This window comes from Mycteria americana, chromosome 1 (assembly GCF_035582795.1).
Source record: "Mycteria americana isolate JAX WOST 10 ecotype Jacksonville Zoo and Gardens chromosome 1, USCA_MyAme_1.0, whole genome shotgun sequence".
NCBI lineage: Eukaryota > Metazoa > Chordata > Aves > Ciconiiformes > Ciconiidae > Mycteria > Mycteria americana.
In genome coordinates this window covers 104,745,583-104,765,467 of record NC_134365.1, presented here as the reverse complement: position 1 = coordinate 104,765,467, position 19,885 = coordinate 104,745,583, and the positions used below count along the sequence as shown (strand labels likewise).

Below are 19,885 nucleotides of genomic sequence, written 5' to 3'. Positions count from 1 at the left end.
GCAATATACTGAATTTCAAAGTATGCAGCAATACTTTCCATGTCACATGTTCAAGGATTAAGAACAATTTCTGTTCTGAACAGGACTTCATTAGTTGAAAACAACTGAAAACCAAGAGAAATTATCAAGTATACTATTCCATCATAGGACAACTGTAACCACTTATGCAATACAGCCACAAAAATGACAAATGTAATCCCATGCCCAGTAGAGGAGGAATTTCCAGTAGTGTTAAGGAAATATTAATGCCTTCATACAAGGCCTCCATGTAACTTCATCTGAAGTTACTGATGTTACACAGCTCTGGTCATCTTTGTACAAGAAAAGATGAATTCAGGTTGGAGCAGATGCCAAGCAGAGATTTGAAGGGATGAAGGAACTTGATAGCCTGCCTTGCAGCAGGAGAGCTGAAGCTCACTGCATTAGTCTATTAAAAAGAAGGCTGAGTGCAGACGTAGCTGCTGCCTGTAAATATGCTAGGAGGATGAATGCTAGGAGGAAAAGCAGGTATTATAGTTAAAAGTCTTACATAAATGGGCATAAACAGGCTATGAGTAATGTAGATGGAAGGTAGAAGATGCACATCAATGAAAGCAATCCAATGGGAGAGAGAAAGGCCAAACCCAGACTACTCTTAAGCTTGCTAAGCTTATGGAAAGGATGAAATTACACGGCGCTTGGGATAGCAAGCAAGATAGCAAGCCAGACTATCCTTTCCAGTCCTGTACTTCCTAATCTGTTCCAATCTAAGCAGGGCAACAGCTCAGTGGCTTTTTCTTTTGTCATGTTCTCATCTTGTTCTCTACAACTATCACTGATACAGAGAAGGAGGTGAAATAGTATCGCATGACAGAAGTGGCCAGCCACAGCTATGCAATGAAGCTCAGGTGTCAAATCTCCAGAGCTATTAGTGAACAGTTCACAACCACTCCATAAAGGATAAAAGCCTGGTAGAGGAAAAAAACAAACAGCAAGTCCATTGTAAGTGTATCTGTGGTCTTTCTGAAAACATGCTAGGAGTATAAAAGGAGGTCAGGTTAGTACATACATTGCACATTGCAAGATACTCACTCAGCACCAGGAGTGGATGTTTGAAATCAGTGTCCCAGCCACAGGGACCTATGAATCACGAAGGATTTTACTTCACAGGAAGTTAGACCATTTGCTTCTCTGATGACGTTAAGAAAACAGCAAAAGAACCTGCTGGCTCCTCCTTTATGCACAAAACTGGGATTCAACCACTTTTACCTGCAATTCCCTAATCCTTCCTCCAGTACAACTGTTACCTTCTGTCACAGCCCTTCCAGATACAACTGTGTAACCCTGAGATTCAAATGACTACCGCACTGAAATGCTATGTGTCCTCGCTGTCTGGAAACTACTGTTTCATGCTTGCAGGAGCATCTGCTTTTGTTTATTCAGGTAACAGGCAATGCTAACAGCTGAAATGTGGTTTGCCGCTGCCTTTTACACTTTCTTGATGTTTATACCCATGCAGTGAGGGTACCAGAAAGCTACCTGGCCAACAAACAAGAATTGTATACCCATTCAATAAAATTGTAAATAGTGGGGAAGAAAAAGTGTTAGGCAACAGACAATCAACTTCTGTCTATGCTGAAAAGACCAAACCCTCTCCATGCTGAACTTTCAGGGAGCTTTGGGCTACACTGGAGGAGGGGGAGCGTCTGCCTTCTCTCCGTTTGGATCTCTGGGACAGACTTGAAAATAGCTTCACACATTTATGTGGAGTTGCATTTTTGCACAAATGTGTGAAAGAAACACTCCTTGGGCACTGTCAGGGGATGATCAGATGACTCAAAGGCTAAATGTTCTCACAGCTTTTCCCTTTCAAGGACAATCTGTTGCACAGTCTCTGTTTCCTCTGCAAGGAGTGCCAGAACTGGTGGCTCTCATTAGTTTGGCTAGCAAGGGATTTATCACGGGCAGAGAGCTTTCATGTCTGGTCCAACCACCTGGTGTTACCTAGATAATGCCCTGGCCATGCAGCACAAGAGGGGCTGTGCCACTGATGGGTTGCTAACCAGTGCTCTATTTCTAGCACCTCCTGTGCTACCATCTGTGGTGATGGCTATAACGGTACCGGCAGGATAGGGTCTGAGGAGCGGAAGTTACTACTGCACAAGAGCAGCTGACGTACAAAGCCATACAGGCACACGAGGCTGCTGAGGTCTCGCAGGCTGGAGCGACGTTACCTTTCTGCTAGCAAGGGGAGAGCAGAGAGCTTGATATAAAACCTCCCCTGAACAGCGCTGGCATTTCTGCTCTCACACTGATCCTGGCATGGCATCAACCATCTCTGTATGTTGGCTCCCAGCATGGCCATTCCTCCCCCAAGTCCCAGCATCAGCTCTCTCAGATCTCAACCCAACACACTTTCCCAGCAGGCAATAGGCTTTTCCCTTTTTATCCCCAGATGAAACACACGTAAGAGTGAAACGTACACCACATAAAGATGCTGTAGAAGGATAAACAGACAAGATGAGAGAGGACTGGGTGATTGAAGGGTGAAATGACTGAATACCTGGCATAATCTCCACAGCAAAACTGGGCAAGAGATCAGCAAGCAGCCCTGTCCTGCCTAGAAAAGACAGAAGGAGGAGAACAAGGAGAGAGGTTACTGCAAGAAAAACACACTCCCCAGCCCCTGCCTTAGCCTCCAGTCCCCTTCCTCATCAGCCCGCTTGCACTCTGTTAAGTGAATTCCTATCAACCATAGATGTCATCCTGCTCGATGCCTGGTGTCTGCCTCTGCACTTCTGCCATTTCTGTGTCCTTGCATTTTATCTTTATCAGCAGAGCTGGGGGGGAAAAATCTGGAACAGAGCTTCTCCAATCTAGGCACAAAATGACAAGAAGAGGGAGGTCCCCTTAGCGTGGTTACACAGTAACATCTTTCTGGAGTTATGCTCTACACATGCAAAAAGCTCCTGGAAATGCATGACAGCCCTTAAACAGAAGGATTTAGTCTACTTTAAAAATGTACTGGTGTAGTTTGGATGGATGTGAAACATCTTTAACCCAAGGCCCTTGACAAGTCAGCCACATGCATCCAGCACCCGTGGGTGGTGCTCTCCATGTGGGGCTCTGCAACTGCAGAGGCAGCTCCAGGAAAGGAATCTTGAAGCGAGTATGTGCTACTTATTTCAAGATGCACGAGCACCTTGGTGAGATTGTGTGATATAAGGCCAACTCTCAAGCGAAGCAAACCTACCAGGGAAGGATTTGTGTAGAAACTTGTGGAATCACTTTGCAAAAGGAAAAGGGAAAAGGAAAAAAAAAAAGGCAGGTCAACTTCTAATTTATAACTGAATACAAACAAAATCCAAGCCCAAAGGCAGGTTGGTGCCTATTTGTTTTGGCACTGAATGTCTGGGGTATTTCTAATACACAGCAAACATCCTGCATGGTGTTCAGCTATAACTTACATACACCTGTGCATCGGCTGAACAGCCCTATGTGCAGCTGTGCTGCATACTCTTTTATATAGCACCAGGATCATGCTAGGTTCTTTAAAGACATGCATAAGGTAGGAGAGCTGCACCCTGAAGAGAGACATACATTGTGGATATAACATAACAGAAGCAGCTAAGGGTAAGCCAGTGCAAGTGTGGTACAAAGCTACCTTTAACCTCCCCACATACCCTTCAGGTCCTGCACTAAGCAGCACTCAGACACAATGATGAACTGGATCCCAAGTTCCTTGGCCTCTAGTCTGTCCTTCAAGCGTATTATAATCAAATTCCCACTGTCCGTTTTTTCTCAGTGCTTCACCAGAGGTTCTGTGGAGATCAAAAATCCACAAGGATGCCTGCTGGAGCCTTAATAAACATGCTCTGAATGCAGGTTGTGCTTTGCAACCAATTGCAACTCATTAAAGCTGTCTAGTACTCACAGTAACACCATCGTGATGAGGTGCTCCTGAAGCCTTAGCAAAAGATACAATGCTGATCCTTCAGATAATTTACTACTTTGAAGGAGGACTCTTGCCATCAGTCTACTGCAACATTTTCATCTACATATACAACAAGTTGCATGACATTCTTTGCAGTCCATTTCCTGGAAGGATCAAGTGTCCAAACTGCTCACAGCTAGCTTGTTATGGGAAAGTGCTCATGTATGCTTTCCGCTCACAAGATATAGGCACGTATAAAACGTGTGGCTTAAGTCTTGGGTGCCACGAGTGGGCTCCAAACACATGCAACAAATGTATGCCTTGTGTCACAGTATGCTAGATTTACATTATGTTCCACGTGCATATTACATATATTCCTTATTTTCCCAGCACGCACAAAAAAAAATGCAATTCTTGCATAGGTTTCTGTGTGTATGTGAACAATGTACATGTGAACACATGCACGCAGAACATACAGGCAGACACGGGCACGCAGCTTGCCTCCCATGTGTTATTATCTCCGCACAAGCTCACGTGCAGCCCTAGTCTGAGAGCAGATGCCAATGGACAAATAGCTGGAGGTATATAGCTAATTTAGGGCTGGGATTTGTGGTACCAGAGGCAAGGGAGTGACACCTATAAAGAGCAGAAGCTCCATCTCACGAGTCCAAACAGGCGCTTGCTTTATTTTGAACCTACCCGAAAAGCCTCGATCCCTCTAGTGCTGGGTCTTACGGTGCCTCCTGATCCCCAGGAGGACCCACATGTTCAAGGGGGAAGAAGCACCCCTCAAAAATAACAGCGCTTGAGAACTTGGTAACTCGTTACAAAGACAGCCAAAGTAGTTCCTCTGTGCTACCTATGAGCAGTCAAGTATTCCCCTGCTTGTGCAGCCTCACTCGGCTCTGCTGAGTATCTGTTCTGGAATTTGCTCCCCCGGCCCTGCCAGCAGGGCTCGCACAGCCCTGGGGGCCCCAGAGCCACCGGCGAGGGATGCACAAAGCCCGGGAGGGCCCGAGGCAGCAGCGAACCCCACCACAGCTCAGCCGGAACTCTGCCGCCTCGACCGGCCCAGCCGACAGCCAGCAAGCACAAAGCCCGCCTCTGGACTGCCGTGCCCGCAGCAGCTTTCAACGCACCCCTTCTCTCCCCCCTCCCTGTCCTGGGCCGAATTAATTCCCTGATAACCCTTCCCCCCAGCCCGCGCTTCCCCCTGCGCGGGTGAAGCCAACAGGCCCGAGGGAGCTGCGCCGCCTCGGCTGCCCCGCGGTTGCCAGGGCGACGGGAGGCTCCCGCCACTGCCCCTCACTGAAGGCTCTCCTCCCGCCGCCGCCCGCCCCAAGTGGAGCGAAAGGACCCAGGCACAGGGACAGGGCAGCTCTGGGGGCACAAGGGCCACCGCTGACTCTCGCTTGCCCGCCCCATGCTAGCCTGGCCTGGGCATGGGTGCACCCCAAAGCCAGGCAGTAGCTGGTGGAGGGGAGACCGGGCCGGCACGGTGCCCGAAGCTGGGGCAGAGAGGCAGGGTTTCAGTGAGCAAGGCCTCCCTTTGGACCTGCGGCTGAAGCGCCAGCCAGGAGGAGGCCACGGTGATCATGGCCACCAACTTCCTGGCTCTCTGTGCCCAGGGTGCTCCTTCTGTGGGCATTAAGCTCACCTCACTTCTCTCTCCTTTTGGTTTTTTTTTAAGGAAACTCGAAGGTGGAGGGCTTGGGCTACAAAGCAATGGGTGGGGAGAAAACAATTCAGTAAAACGTCCGGACAAGAGATCATCTGGCCACACCACCTCTGCACGGCAGCTCTGCCCACCTGAGAAAGAGGACCGCAGGCACTCTGAGACGTGGCCAGGCACAGCTGCCGAGTCGTAGCTCTGCACTCCTGCAAGGGCTATGTGTCCTCTGTGCAAGCTCTCACCACCGAGCCCCAGCAGACACCGTGGGGGGAAAGAGGGAATAGACAATGGCCCCGTTTACCAGGGTTGTCCCAGGCGGCTCTGTTGGAGCTAGGAGCTTGTCCTTGTGTTCCAGCACGGATCTGGGACACACTCTGGTCTCTATTCCCACCACAGTGCTGCAGGGATTTACCCGCCCACAGCAGCCTCTCACCAGGCACCCCGCACACCCCAGGCCCCAGCCAGCCCCAAAGTGCAAGGGAGCCTGCAAGCCCCCGGTCTGCACCGGCAGAGCGCAGTGGGAGAGGGCGGGGAGGAGGAATGGGAGACGGCAAAGCTGAGGGGGTGCAGAGCAGGTCCAGAAGGTGCAGAGATACAGAAGAGTAAAATGAGGACAGGAGTTAATACAGGCAGGAGGAGGGTGGGTAACAGAGCAGGAGAGCAAATAGCAGCAGATCAGGGTGGACCTGGAGTCAAGCAGACTATTAGCAGAGAGTCTGCAGAGAAGAGACACAAAAATAATTAGGCTAAGTGGTGCAGCTGAAAAGAAATGATGACATGAATAAAGTAGGCGCAGGTGCAGTCAGGAACACAGCAATTGGGTAAATATGGGAACATGGTAAATAGTGGCAATTGCATAAATGTGATAAATATTGGGTAAATATGGGAATAACTGATGAATTGGTTTCCCTGTTGGGGGCTGCCTCTGCAGCCCTACCTGCAGCAGTGGGACCACGGGAGGCAACCGCTACAGAGGGAACTATTTCTTCCTCAGTGGCAGAAAAATTTGCCAAGCCATGCCATGGCAAGAGGCCCCTGGCACAGGACACTGCCCTGAGAGGAGGCTGGAAAGGACAGGAGAGGAAGTGTATCCCTTGTAAATCAAATACTCTTCCAAGGAAGCTGCTGTGCGATTTATTGGGAGAGTACGGCTCTGCAATGAGTTCCTCTGTGCTCCCTCTGCTCGGAGTAAACTTCATCCTTTCTTCCCGTCCTTCTGTCCTTCTCTCCAATCAGAGGGAGATACAGCAGCGGCCCTTCTTGGAGATCAAAGTTTTAGCAGGCAACAAAGACCTCCAAGGAGGCCGTTGCCATGGCTACCTTAGTAAGGGAGGTCTTTTAATCACGCCAGTCTCCTTTGTGAGCAGCGTGTGGCTGTCGCTGGCAAGTAAGGAGGAAAAGAGGGCTAAAAAACCTTGGCAACAAGTAGCACTTCTAAATGGCATGAAATAAATAACTAGGAGTAGCCCAGGCTAGGACGAGGGGAACTGGACGCAGATGACAAAGGTGGCAGCACAGTGGCCCGGGGCAGGGCAGCAGCACCTAATGAGGAGAGGACAAGCACTTTGGGGGTGGGAGGACACCAGCGGCCTTCCTGGTATCAATGCCTTTCCTGCATTTTTAAGTGGAGGGCTCCCATGCCGATCACTTCCTTTGCCTGCTGGCACTAACCGCCTTTGGTCGAAGGCGCAGCTCAAGGTCGGAGAGCCCTCGCTGTGGAGTTGCTCACAGACACCTCCCCGGGTGAGATCTGGCCCTCTTATCCCCAACACATGGACAATAGCACTGACATCTCTGCCAACTGCTGTGACCAAGTACTGGCTCGGATGCTACTGGCAGCTTTTCAGCAAAACAGAGCGAAATCCTAAAACCATCGTCTTGTAAGGGAAAATTTTGCCAAGAACTTTTCCGTCTCCAAAACCACATCAACTTTTATAATACAGTCTCTCCTGGCACACAAGAGACTCCAAACCTGGCTATATTTATACCAGCTATTGAGTCACTTTGCTGAGTAAGAACTGTCTTATTAGCATTGCACGCCATACACACACGTCCCAGTAGAGATTTATCCTCTCCGAAAGCCAACGCATGTCTCTATTAGTACATTAATTACTGTGCAATATGCTGTGCGTATATGTATCTACATTCTTTCCTACCTATGGGTGTTAGACTTGATAAATTTTGGTTTTAGCCTATATCAATAATGGCTGCTAATACAAACTACCAAAGATGTCAGTTTTCCAATGTTAAGTGCTAGCTGACTTCAGAAAATAACAAAAAACTCAAATGCTAATTGTTGTTATTTAAAGCATAACAATGGTAGAAGCTGAAGGTTCTAAAAGATTAATTATAAAATAATATTTCACTAAGATATCGTTTATGTGGTATTAGCTGCCGAACTGATGGAAAAAAAAAAGCGGGCAGTAGCTGTCTAGCAAAGCACATGGATAACTAACCAAAGTATCAAACCAACAACTGGGATTAGCGGATCACTTTCCTGCCTCTTCCAGGAACTTGACACGTCCTTGGGAATGAAGCCACTGTTTCGCGAAGCATGTCTAAGCTATGTAAAATCTTGTAATGCAAACATTGCCGAGCTTGCACAGACCTACGCATTTCAGGGTAGCCAGCTGTGCCTAGCTACACCTACAGCCATTGCTCTGTAGCTGTACCAGCTCTGGAAGGGAGCAGTATAGCTGCTTTCACAGGACCATGCACCTGATTAGTACATTCCAGCTCTCAGAAAGGCTTACTGGGTTATATGCAATCTCATGCAGTTAAGCTAGACTGCTTCCTGATGTGAGCTGGGTCACATGAAGCTAGGATGGGGTATCCACTGCCGCTGCTCTGTACTTCCAATTCAAAGGTTACTCCAGGCACCCTGTACCCACTGCACTAGAACACTTGCAGTTCCCTTCAACAAAGGCTGCAATAAATGACTTTACTGAAGCCCACTGACATTCTTGTATAAAAAGCAGTGTGCAGGTGCTACCAATAACAAATTGATTAATAGCACTGTCTGTGTTTCAAGAAGCAGGACATTCAGCTGCTAGCTACCAAGATAGAAACGTAGACTTTCTTAAATTTAGGATTCAGCCTTTTTGATTCAATCACATTAGTTCTAAATAATACAAATGTATAAAGTTGCAAATGGATTCACTAGCCTAGCTGCCACGTCAGCAAAGGGTTCTACATTTCTCTTAAAACACATCAGTGCAGGGAGCATCACTTGACTCCTGTTGTGGAATTGCTAAGCTCTGTTCTAGTCTCGTCCTGCTGCAGCAGCAGCAGAGTTCATACAGTTTCCAGCATGCTAGACCCCCTTCGGAGATTCCAAACACCACCAAAAATAGTACTTTTTAATTTAAATTCTTTCCTTACTCTATGGGAGGTTCGCTACCAGCCAATCTCCTTCTGTGTTTCTGAGGCGCAGAGGTTACTATCCCTCTTCCCTTGCCTGCACTGATTCCATTAGAGAGGCTTAAAGTCCCTGACTAGCAAAACCTATGGAATGGTCTTTTCAGCAAAGCGCATAAGCACATGCTTAACATCAGGTATGCGTTATAAATCCTATCAGCTTTGTTGAGAACAAATGGATATAAATAAATGCTTATATGCTTTTCTGAAATAGGCCCGAAATGAAGACAGCCCATGGGATTCTCTGATGCTACCTAGAGTTCTCCAGCCTCTTTGTGTGTCAACATGACACATCCAGGTGACAAAACTCAACATGAAATCCCATCGTGACCCAGGCTGACTGGCTACTTAGACTTCACTGGAAGTCTCTGTGATTACTTCCCTAAGAAAAAAGCAATGCTGTAATTTGCTCAGGTTTTGGATTTTGCTCCAAGTTGTGATAAAGCAGCTTTTGACCAATTTTTAATGGTGCAATTCACTGTATAAAAGCAGGATCCTCCACTTTTAGCTAAGCAAATTTCCATTAATTTATTGATGCTATTAGGTATCTACCATTTTTGCCTCTCAGACCTTTCAAGGTTTCTACGTGATATTAAACTGCCAGCAGTATCTTTCTCTAACCTAAACACACCTTTCACCTTGGCATTAATATGAAACCACTAGAAGGGATATTTTCCTATTTCCTTTTCCATTCTGATTTTTCTGTCTTCCCCACTGATAACATGAGTGGGTAGAACCTCTGCTCTATTCAAAATCCTAATCTATGCTCAAATCATGCAGCAGCCCCAAAATAAGCAATGTAAATTACATTTGAAAGACCACTGTCAGCAGGGAGCAAGCAGCAATGTACTGTGGGAATCGTAGTGTCTCTCACAGACACTATCCCTCCACTGCTCCAACTGCTCTAACAGGGAATCTGGGTTCCACCCAAAGAGCAGGAAACAGCAAAACAGCAAACAAACCCCTTTTACCATGTGTCCCCTAGGACTGTGGAATCGCTCTGATCTACATCTGTACTCACTGCCTCTCTGCAAGTCATTAATACCTAGCAGAGCAGTGGGATGGAATAAAAAATGTCCCAGAAGATGCCAGAATATTAAGAAATGGTATTTTCACCACTGGCTTGCTGCCTCCTTTAGCCATCAATGGGGAGAGGTAAAGGAAGAGGAGAACAAAATACCAGCAAAGGCAGAAGGAAAATAATAAGGTGTGGGAAGGAAGGAAGGGTAGGTAACCTGGAATCGCTCCGAAAGCTGGAATGTTGCCTCCGTACACGCTACCCAGGAAAAGAAATACACACAAGCTGCACCAAACAGCATGAGGCAGAACAAAGTATGCCCACGACAAGTATGCTTTCATGCTGCTGCCAAACTTAGCAGAGTGCTGCACAAAGTGCAAGGTCAGACCCACGGGCTGTAGTGAACAGAAAATCAGATGCGGTCAAGGTAACACAGTCTAAGCTACATGTTTCCTCCCAACATAACCACAATGAACCGGGGCTAGGGATATCATCAAGCCAGCCTCAGAGGTGGGGATTTCTTTGTTTTCCCCCCATGTAGCCTTCTGTACACACTGAAAAACAGATTCTTCCTGTTACCATGGCACTGTTTCATCACTGGTGTCTGAGCACAGTTGTAGACACAGATAAGAGAAGACACCAAATCCTGGACAGGAAGGTGAAGAAGGGACAAAATTCAGCAGCCCATCACCATGCAGCCACAGTCAGCTCCTCTGGAGGAGCTACACAACAGCTACCACTGCCACCTGGCAGAGATAACCTCACCTGAACTAACACAGGTCAGTCGTGGGCCTGTTATTAACTAGCATATAATACATAGTCACACTGTGGATTTAGACAGGGATATGACCCTGTTTTCTGGAGGGACCCATTCTCCAATTGTCCATTGCTTGCCTGACATCTGAAGGAGTGAGGGGAGGTGATGGCACTGTTACAGTCACTCACCCAAGCATTCAATCTGGTTTACTTTGTGATGACAACTAAAGCTCCAAATATAAATGCCAATTAAACTCTAACCTTGGCCATGAGAGCAAGGGCACTTGACAGACATTTTCTATTGTATGCCTCTACGTATCACCTACACGCTACAGACCCAAGCTTTTTGACATTTCCTTCACAGGACGTACAGAATCTATACACCCAAGAACCATGCAAGTATGCTGACCAGACAAATATTGGTGTCAGCAGGTCTTAAGGTAAGCTGGAAAAAAACACATCTTACTCTCCTGGGGCAGTCTAGGGGTGAAGTACTACAGCTGGCTCAAGGCAGTGTCAACAAATGCCCCTGAAAGGCCCATTCCACTCTACTTTTCTACTTTTCTCCCTTAGCTGGGATGGGTGCTTTATTGACCTTCATAGTGAGCTGGATTGTGGAAGCCATCGCTGAAAGCTAACCCTGCAAATCGGAAAGAAACTGATCCTGCTCACCACACTGCTCAGGGGAGCTTAAAAGAAACACAGAGCCAAGCATGCATACTGCAGAGAAGACAGGTCCTCTCAGTGGCAGCAACAGCTTAGACCTGATTAGGGTGATTGTGAAACTGCACCTCTAACTGGACAAGTAAAATTAGGCAGACAGAAAGATCTCCCAAACTGACACACTCAAGCAGAAAAACACAGTGCTTCTTGACATCCTCACGGGTCGGAAGAGTGGGACGAAGGGAATGTTAAAAGACTGCAAAAAGCATATGATTTGATGTCTTCTGGGTGTCTATTTTTAAAAGACTCTGTCTCAAGTGTTCACTTTGCTGCAAGTTTATTGTTTCATGCCTTAAATACAAGGGTTCTGACTTTCCACAGCCCTGCACTTTCTGTAGTCATTTACGCCTGTGTAACGTGTGAGCAGTGTGGGTGTAAACATTACTATTCTGGTTTGGTAGTGTTTGCCACCCACTTTGCCTAGGTGTGAATGACTGCACAAGGTGCAAGGCAATGGTGAAGGTACTGCGGGGACTGCTTTATGTAGATCTTACACCCATAGTAATATGGTGCACAGACATGTAGAGAGAGCAAGAGAGCAGAAGGAAAGATACATCAGCTATCTGCTGAAAAAGCAATCTGGCAAGAGGGCTTACCAAGCACAAGCAACTCCACCGATTCTTCATTCTTGCCCTCCACATCATCTGGTGTGATAATAAGGCAGTAATAGAGCCCACTGTCTCCCCACATCAACTTCCCAATCTGAAGATCTGCATCTGAAAGGCAAAAAAGAAAAGTCAGGCTTTCCCTCCAACACCTATAGGAAGAGTGAAGTGATGAAAGCACTGGGTCCGTCTCCACGTCCTAAATCCATTTCATTTCCTTACTAAGAAGAGGGGTTAACTTTATCCAGAATATCACAGCATTCAGGAAAAAACAACAGGCTCAGGACTCTGTGGCTGTAAGTGGGAAGACAGGTAATGCCGCAGAGGCAGCTCACTCTGCAAGTGCCGAGAGCAGAAGGGGTAACTAATGTCACTCTCTGTCCTTCCTATCATCTAGGGCCTGGGATCCCAACAGTATTCATGCCATGCAAGAAGGGCTTAGACAGCGTCTCCTCTACAGCACTTCAGCCATCCGCTGAAGAGGTTACACGGAGACAAAAGAAAACAATCCCCCTTGCTGAGGATGATCACATGCTCTCCACACCAAGGAGCCGGCACTTCTGGCTAGGTGGTCTCCAGAGTCAAGCAGAAGCCTTGTACTTTTGAGGGACAAGGCTTCTCACACAGCCTTCCAGACCAAATGTTTAAGGACCCTGCCATCCCCCATCTACACCCAAATTGACTTCACCACATGGAAATCTCTTCCTTTCACACTGACCAAGGCTGTGCGGGTTTAGGTTCATGACAGCGTAAGCTGGTGAAGTCTAGAGTTGAGCGAACATGAGGTATAGGATAATTTTGGTATTTTGGAACTGGGAAAAAAATCAGTGGAGTTTGCAAGGAAGAAAAACCTAGCCTGCAGAGACTGAATTCATAGCTCTCTTGCTGGCACCCCTTTGTTAAGGAAAATCTATATACAGAGCAACATGCAGAAGCCAGGAATAAAAACCTTCCACTTCATCAAAGGGAAGAGAATACTGTATCAGGGTTGGAGACCTACATGGAGTCAGATGAAGGGAACTGCCAAAGGAAATTACCTTTGGGTCTAGGGTTGGTTGGTTGAATCCTCCATGTCTGACATACAACAGCTCCCTCCCAGCAGCCTTTTCTAAGGGAGTTAACTGAACAATTAGTGCCAGCCCCCAGTATCCCAAATTGCTAAGGGTCTGTTCCATCCCCCACCAAGCATCACTGGGGTAGAAGAGTTACCATGGACAATGCTGACATCTCTTTCCTTATAGAAGTCCCCTATAGTGACGGCAGATCCTTGTTTGGAGGCCACAACACGGACTGTCCTCCTGCTGTCCACGCAGTCCAGGTAGGGATCCCAGTCCAGGTTCCTCTTGCTCATCGTTTGTAAACCAGAAGTCGCCATACCCAAAGCTTCTCCCATCCGGTCCTGGCAGTAAGATTTAAACCTCCACTGCACCACAGCTGGTTGGGTGGAAGAAGTAGAGAAATGGCAGCGTAGGAGAGCAGGCTGAAACAACATGGCCACCTTCTTCTTCTCAGGCACGGTGACCTGCAACCCTTCCACCTCAGCTAAAAAGCAAAAACATGAGTGTCATATGCCTTTGCATTGCTTGAAAAGGGAGCTACTGCATTTTATCATAGCATCATTCTCCCCACGTACACAAAATTAAAAAGTCCATCTGTTTCAGGTGCTAGGGTGCAATACTCCTCAACGTATGTAAGCACGGATGTTGGCAACAGAAGTACGGTTGCTTTTTTCATAGCCTACAGCCACAAGGAAAAATACAGCACGATGGGGCTGAAGGCTCAAATGTAGTATCCTTACGCTCTGTAGAGACCCTAACACAGTGGTGTAACAATTCACGGCTTCTGTGGCAGGTTCACAGATAAGGAAGAAGTATTTTAGGGACAGCCATACTCCATTTCTACAGCAGGTCAGCCAAAGGGCCAGATCCTGAGTTCATAACAATCCCAATGCAGAGTAAGTCACCCCCCTCCCAATTTCAGTGGCATCACACCTCCTCTTTGAAAGTCAGGCGGCACAGTGCCTGGCCCAGCCCGTTGTGCACTGGTGCCCAGTTAGTGCTGCTTGCTCTGCCAAACTCTAGAGATGCATGAAGGAGTGGATCCAAATCGCACAGCTCCTGCCAGGCCTGGCATGTAGCACTGAGAGAAATTGCTCCATGTGGGAGGTGCAGAGAAAAATGGCCCAAACACTCAAGTTTTTCACATTCCCAGGGAGGAGATGGATCTCAACACGTAATGTTTATCTACCAGCTGACGGGAGAGCTGCAGCCTGGAGCTGATGTATTAAGGCCTCAGAGAAGACATATGGGACTGCTGCCACATCCTAGCGAAGCCGAGAGTTGGTGAGCAATGCCGGCAGAGAGCCCTCAGGAGCATGAGGTACTCCATCTACCTGCAGGGGAACGGCCGAAACCTCCCACACACGCCCTTCATTGCTTCCCTCCTTCTCGCGCTGCAGGCAGCAATGACTGAGAGTACTTAGACAACACTGGAAACACATGCTGACACTTTCCCAAGCAGGAAACAGAAACAGCCCAGGAGCCGGGGGACGGAGAAGCGGTGCACCTAAGAAAGAAGACGTTTGCAACCAGGGACACTCTCTGCAGCTGAGGGGCTGCAGGGCCTGACGGTGGCGGTTCGTATGAGAAAAGGGAACCAGTTTCAATATGGGAAATGTTGATGGCAGCTCCCTACACCCAGTTACCAGACACCCCAAGGCCCAGAGCAGTGCACGGTGAAGAAGAGGACAAGACACAAGGAAATATTCAAGAGAATAAAGCAGAAGAGGATGTTTACACAACATCAGGAGGGACTGATTGACTTAGGGGAAGCTTAAGGAGGAATGAAAGACTGAGGACAAAGAAAAGCTTCCTGATGTCAGGAAGCAGTAGGAGAGAAGGGCAAATACCAAGAAAGAAGACGACAGGCAGAGTAAGGATAAAGTATCAGGGTAAGTATAGGAAGCAGAAGGATAAGCAGGATGACAATCATGGAAGCAGGAAGCTTACGTTCAGCTAGAAGAAGCTGAAGAAGGTGTCTCAGCCTAGGTCAAAATAATTTCAAATGGCTGGAGCCAGGTTGCAGGAGATTAAGAAATGATGTAGAGATGAGAGGAAATGGAGTCAGCAAAAATAAACCACCCACTCCAGAAACTAGAGATGAAAAGGAGATGGAAGCCATCAAAAGAAAGTTAAATGACAGGAGGTATCTTTAAGATGGGGAAAAAAAAAGGCATAGACTAAAGCACTGGAGCTTAAAGCAGACAGAGAGCAATAAATGCATCAACAGTATGACAACAGCAGGCATGAAGAGACAAGGTCAAGTTGCAGACAGCTGCAGATCTGAAAAGCAAAAGCAAAGATCTCATGATCAGGAGCCAGAACCAAAGGAAAGCAGAGAGGTTGGACCAACAGTGAATACTCATTTCAACAAGTTATCAACATCCAAACTATAAATCATAACAAAGTCTATAAACACCAGTCAGGGGATAAAAACACAGTATGGACAGAACCTAGGGGAAAGCATATTTCAGAGAGGCAAGATAGTCACTGATACTAACAAAGAGTTACTGATCTAGGCAGGATTTGACCCTGGGGACTACTATGCGAAGGCTTGCAGCGCACCAGGGTGCTACGGCATTTGCACAGGAACACTATATTAGGCATACAATGAATGCATAACATTATGCATATCGTACTTGTGCCATGTGGAAGTTGCACGGGAGATGTCATTAGTTTTGCCAGAAGTGCCTGGACCCAAATCCAAGCACTGAAGTGTGGGTGTTCTCCAGCGTAGCACGAAACACAGCTGAGGTCCCAACAAGATGCTGCCACAGGAGAGGGAGGGGCATAAGGCAGCTCCTCCACTTTCCCAAGGCGTAGGCAGAGAGGTAACTCAAGAAGTGGCAGCTGGGACACTTCTGCCAGGCCTTCTGTTCCCAGGGACAAGAGGGGCCACGCAGCAATAAAAGAACATCACCACTAAGGTGAACCAAGTGGTGACGTTGTCTTATTCTCTCCTCTCCAGAGACCTGTGCTTCCCAGGTTGCAACTGAATGCAAGAAACATGACGAACACCTTGAAAAATGAATGGGTCCAGGTCAGACCTGTATCTGGCAACTGTGTGCCTGACCCCACCGCAGTCTGTGGCCAAAGCCAGCATGTGACACGGGCTGGTCAAGTGACTCATCACGTTATTTCGGCTTCAGGGATAAAACAGTGACACAGTGAATATTTAAATCTTTCCCTTGTGAACGAAGTACGCTGCTTAGTAAACACAGTGCTTTCAGCTAACCATGCACCATAGCCCTCCTTCCCTGTTAATGAGATTAATGAGTTTGGCAAGCAAGGTACTGCTTTAATAAATGATTAGCTGAGCTTTAGCAAATTCTCATCTGACTAACTTTCCCCACCCCACCCCCATGTGAATGTCTATATCAATAAAAGAAAAGAAAAGCAGCTTTTGGGAAAACATAGGAATTCTTTTTCTACCCAAAAGCATTTGGGAGATGTGCAGTAAATCATCTGGCACCTTCCATATCCTATCCCAAGCTCTTTATTAACTTTTAAAGTATTCTTTTCAGATCCTTTCCAGAAATAGCATTTAAGAGCAACACAGTGCCTCAGATTGAGAGACTGGAGCAGCGGAAACTCTAGATCTATTTAAGTCAAATTATATATAATTATATATGGCTGAACCAGGAAATTATACACCTGTTATTTCCTCGGCCAAAAAAAATGATTGGAATCAATTCATGTAATACGTCACTGCTGTGACAGCGTCCATCAGAAAGGCCAACAGGATGTTCGACTGCCTGAAGACAAGATGGTGGCTTTACACCTATCAGTTATGTCCATGCATGTGAATTATAGAGGTCTGCTTAGGACTTCCTCAACTTCAAGAAGAAACTGCTGACCTCAAAAATCTTCAAGAGGTGAGCCAAGATAACAAAAGCCTCAGTTGTATCACAGGACAGAACTCTGGGCTGTTTAAACAGCAGAGCAAAAAAGAGTGAAAGACATGAAAAACAATGACAAGCTTAGTGACAGCACTGTGGTAGCTCTCTGTCTAGTTTAATACAAGTAGGACTAAAAAGAAACTGAATTGTGCTCTGCTATGTTTTGACTAACGCAGACAGAGCAAGATTAGCCCTTATTTCAAAATCATCATGGAAATGTAATTCCTACACTCCGGAGAAGCAACCTGTTCATTGTGAATTTCAATGTTTGAACTTTCACAAGAAAAATCTAGCTCATGGGAGTCTCATGACTACGTGACAATTTTGCTTTCCTCGTTTCTTGTTCTCCTAAATCCCCAGAAAAAGGTCTACAAATATTAATCAAATGCATCTTAAAAACACAGATATCCTTACTCTCAGAAAAATAAAAAGAATCCAGGGTTTTGTGTGTCTGTGCATGTGTCTATATACACTCCTAGAGAATGAGGTTAAAAATAATCACGCTTCAGAAATATAATTGTATGGGTTTTGTCTGTTTCTCATTGGCAATGTGCATTTCTCTCCTTTGTCTGATTCTTTTCCTGAACTATCCTCAGATTACGCATTCAAACTATGCAATCAACATTACACACAAGCTATCACTAATACATTTAGTGGTGATTAAAGAAAATTCCAGGAAGTGATTATAGAGGGGGAGATTTGTAAGGGCGCATTTGAGCCTTGTGAGCCTGATCTTCATAAGCACCTTCCATGAGTATAAGAGAGAAGGCAATTGAGAGGTGATAACTTAGGCTCGTGTTTTACAGTTGCCCTCTGGAGGAGCCTATGGCTCCCTGAGGCTAGATGAATCTCAGGAAGATTTAGCTTCACTACACAGCCTTAAGTTAGCCTTTATGAATAGAATCATAGAATGGTTTGGGTTGGAAGGAACCTTAAAGATCATCTAATTAGAATAAAGTTGCTCTGAAGCACTAATCCCTGTAAATAATGGCAAAGCCAAATACTACAGTTCAGTGTAGTAGGTCTCAAGACTGCATCCTTCTAGAACATAAGATTTGAGTCCAAGAGAAGGCAGCACGCATTACTCTTCAGGTCAGCATGGGTCTCCCTATCTGTGCATGCATCACATCTCTTTCTTTGCAACTATTTGGCTCACACTATCACTTGCCTGAGGCAGTACAGCTGATGCTACGAAACTACAAAAATTACATCCCCCAATTTTATGCACCTTTATTGACAGGAGTGGCAGTTGTGCACACAGGAGAACGGAAGTCCTTGGGCCCTGAACCAGGCAACTCAGGAAAACTACTCCTAGACTATACCTAAGGGCTTTGGCAGAAAAGCATATGTTCATTGGTAAGAGATAGTGTTCCGAGGGTAGTTTACAACACTTCCCCAAACAAAACAAACTGTTGGGCAAAAGGATGCTGTATCTTTCTTTTTTGTGCCTTGGCTACTATGCATCAATTAAAAGTGTTCTTTCCCCCACTGCCGAATACAGACACACCATCCATGCTTTCAAACGTGGATCAAGCCCGAATCAGGAAGTGCAAGATCTGGGCTTTGAGACTGAAAGGTCAGAGATGATAAACAGATGTGTAAACAGGTGAATGGAGAGCCAGTGGGATCACTGAGACAAGTGTTGTACAGATTCTTGCCTACTCATGCTGGACTAAATCCAATCCATGCAATTAATCAGCAAAAGCCGTCACCATCAGATTGTGTTGAGTGGCTTACGGGAAATGAATTGGACGTCTTGGTCTGGTTCCTATCAGACTTGTGTTCTTAGCTCCGTGGCCACTAATTGTCAACTTTTTTAGCCAGCAAGAAACCAATGCCTAAATAGGTCAGCTGCAGCTAAGGTGAAAGCATGGTGCTGCTTCTTACAGCTCCATAGCAAAACTGAGAATTTCAGCTCCCTAACTGCTCAACCTGGGAAGGGGCAAAACCAAAGCAGCTGGAGAAAAGCATGGCCTTGCACACCCAGCACTCAGAGCACAGAACCTCAATATGAAAACACTCCATGTAGGACACAGCCCAGACTCTGCAAACTGACTGCAGCAGACATTGGACTGTTCCTCGCTCTTCCCCATTCTCTGTGATGCTGTCCCCCAGGCGCCCCGTGCTCCTGACTTCTCTAGGGAAGTACACAGCCCTGAAATGGCAAAGACTGCGTAAGGGCTTTCACAAGAGCTCAGGACATTTCATGGGCTTTTCGAGGTATCGGTCTCTCTTCACCAGCTTCCCTGCGCTCATTATGCTCTCTTACAACCTGCCCCTTTCACACATTCACAAAAGTCACCTGGGATGTTTTCAGGTGAATTATCTCAGCTTTGGCCACCAGATCAAATCCACCCTGTCTTATTACTATCTGAAAGCTGTTAAAATTGTCAGATGGCTCCTGGTTTACAGTCCTGATTCAGCATCCCAGAAATAATTCCCAGAACTATCACTCAGCAATTGGTCACCACCAGAAGCCCGAGAACAAAGGAAAAGAAATGGGAAGAGTCTCTCCAAGTCTTATAACACCAAGCTGTAACACCTGTCCTCGGGATGGCATTGGGGTTTCCACTGTCGCCAGTCCCACTTAGGGTGATCTCACAGGAATAAAAAGTAAGAACAATGTGAGATTTCTTCTCACTTACTCTACGCTTATGCTGTGTGCAGCCAGTCAAGGGAAGTCAGATGAATACTTTAAATCAAGGCAGATAAAACAGTCCATCCATTTCCCTGCCTGCTCAAGAAGTCTGCTCAGTTGGCCAGGAAACAGCAAAGCTCAACTGTGCTCCAGCATGCCCCTTCTGCCTGCTCTCCCACACTGTGG

General features: G+C 46.6%; 1 protein-coding gene across 2 annotated transcripts in view; it reads right to left on the bottom strand.

The window, feature by feature from the left end:
• ILDR2 (immunoglobulin like domain containing receptor 2) overlaps positions 1-19,885 on the bottom strand; it is a 43,590-nt gene that overhangs the window by 20,237 nt on the left and 3,468 nt on the right. Inside the window, exons 2-4 of one of the 2 annotated variants that reach the window (XM_075516024.1) lie at positions 13,314-13,646; positions 12,096-12,215; positions 2,543-2,599 (exon numbers count right to left, since the gene is read on the bottom strand). In XM_075516024.1, coding sequence (XP_075372139.1) covers positions 2,543-2,599; positions 12,096-12,215; positions 13,314-13,646 — 510 coding nt within the window. The remainder of the gene's footprint in view (positions 1-2,542; positions 2,600-12,095; positions 12,216-13,313; positions 13,647-19,885) is intronic. The other variant, XM_075516014.1, reaches the window with a different exon arrangement.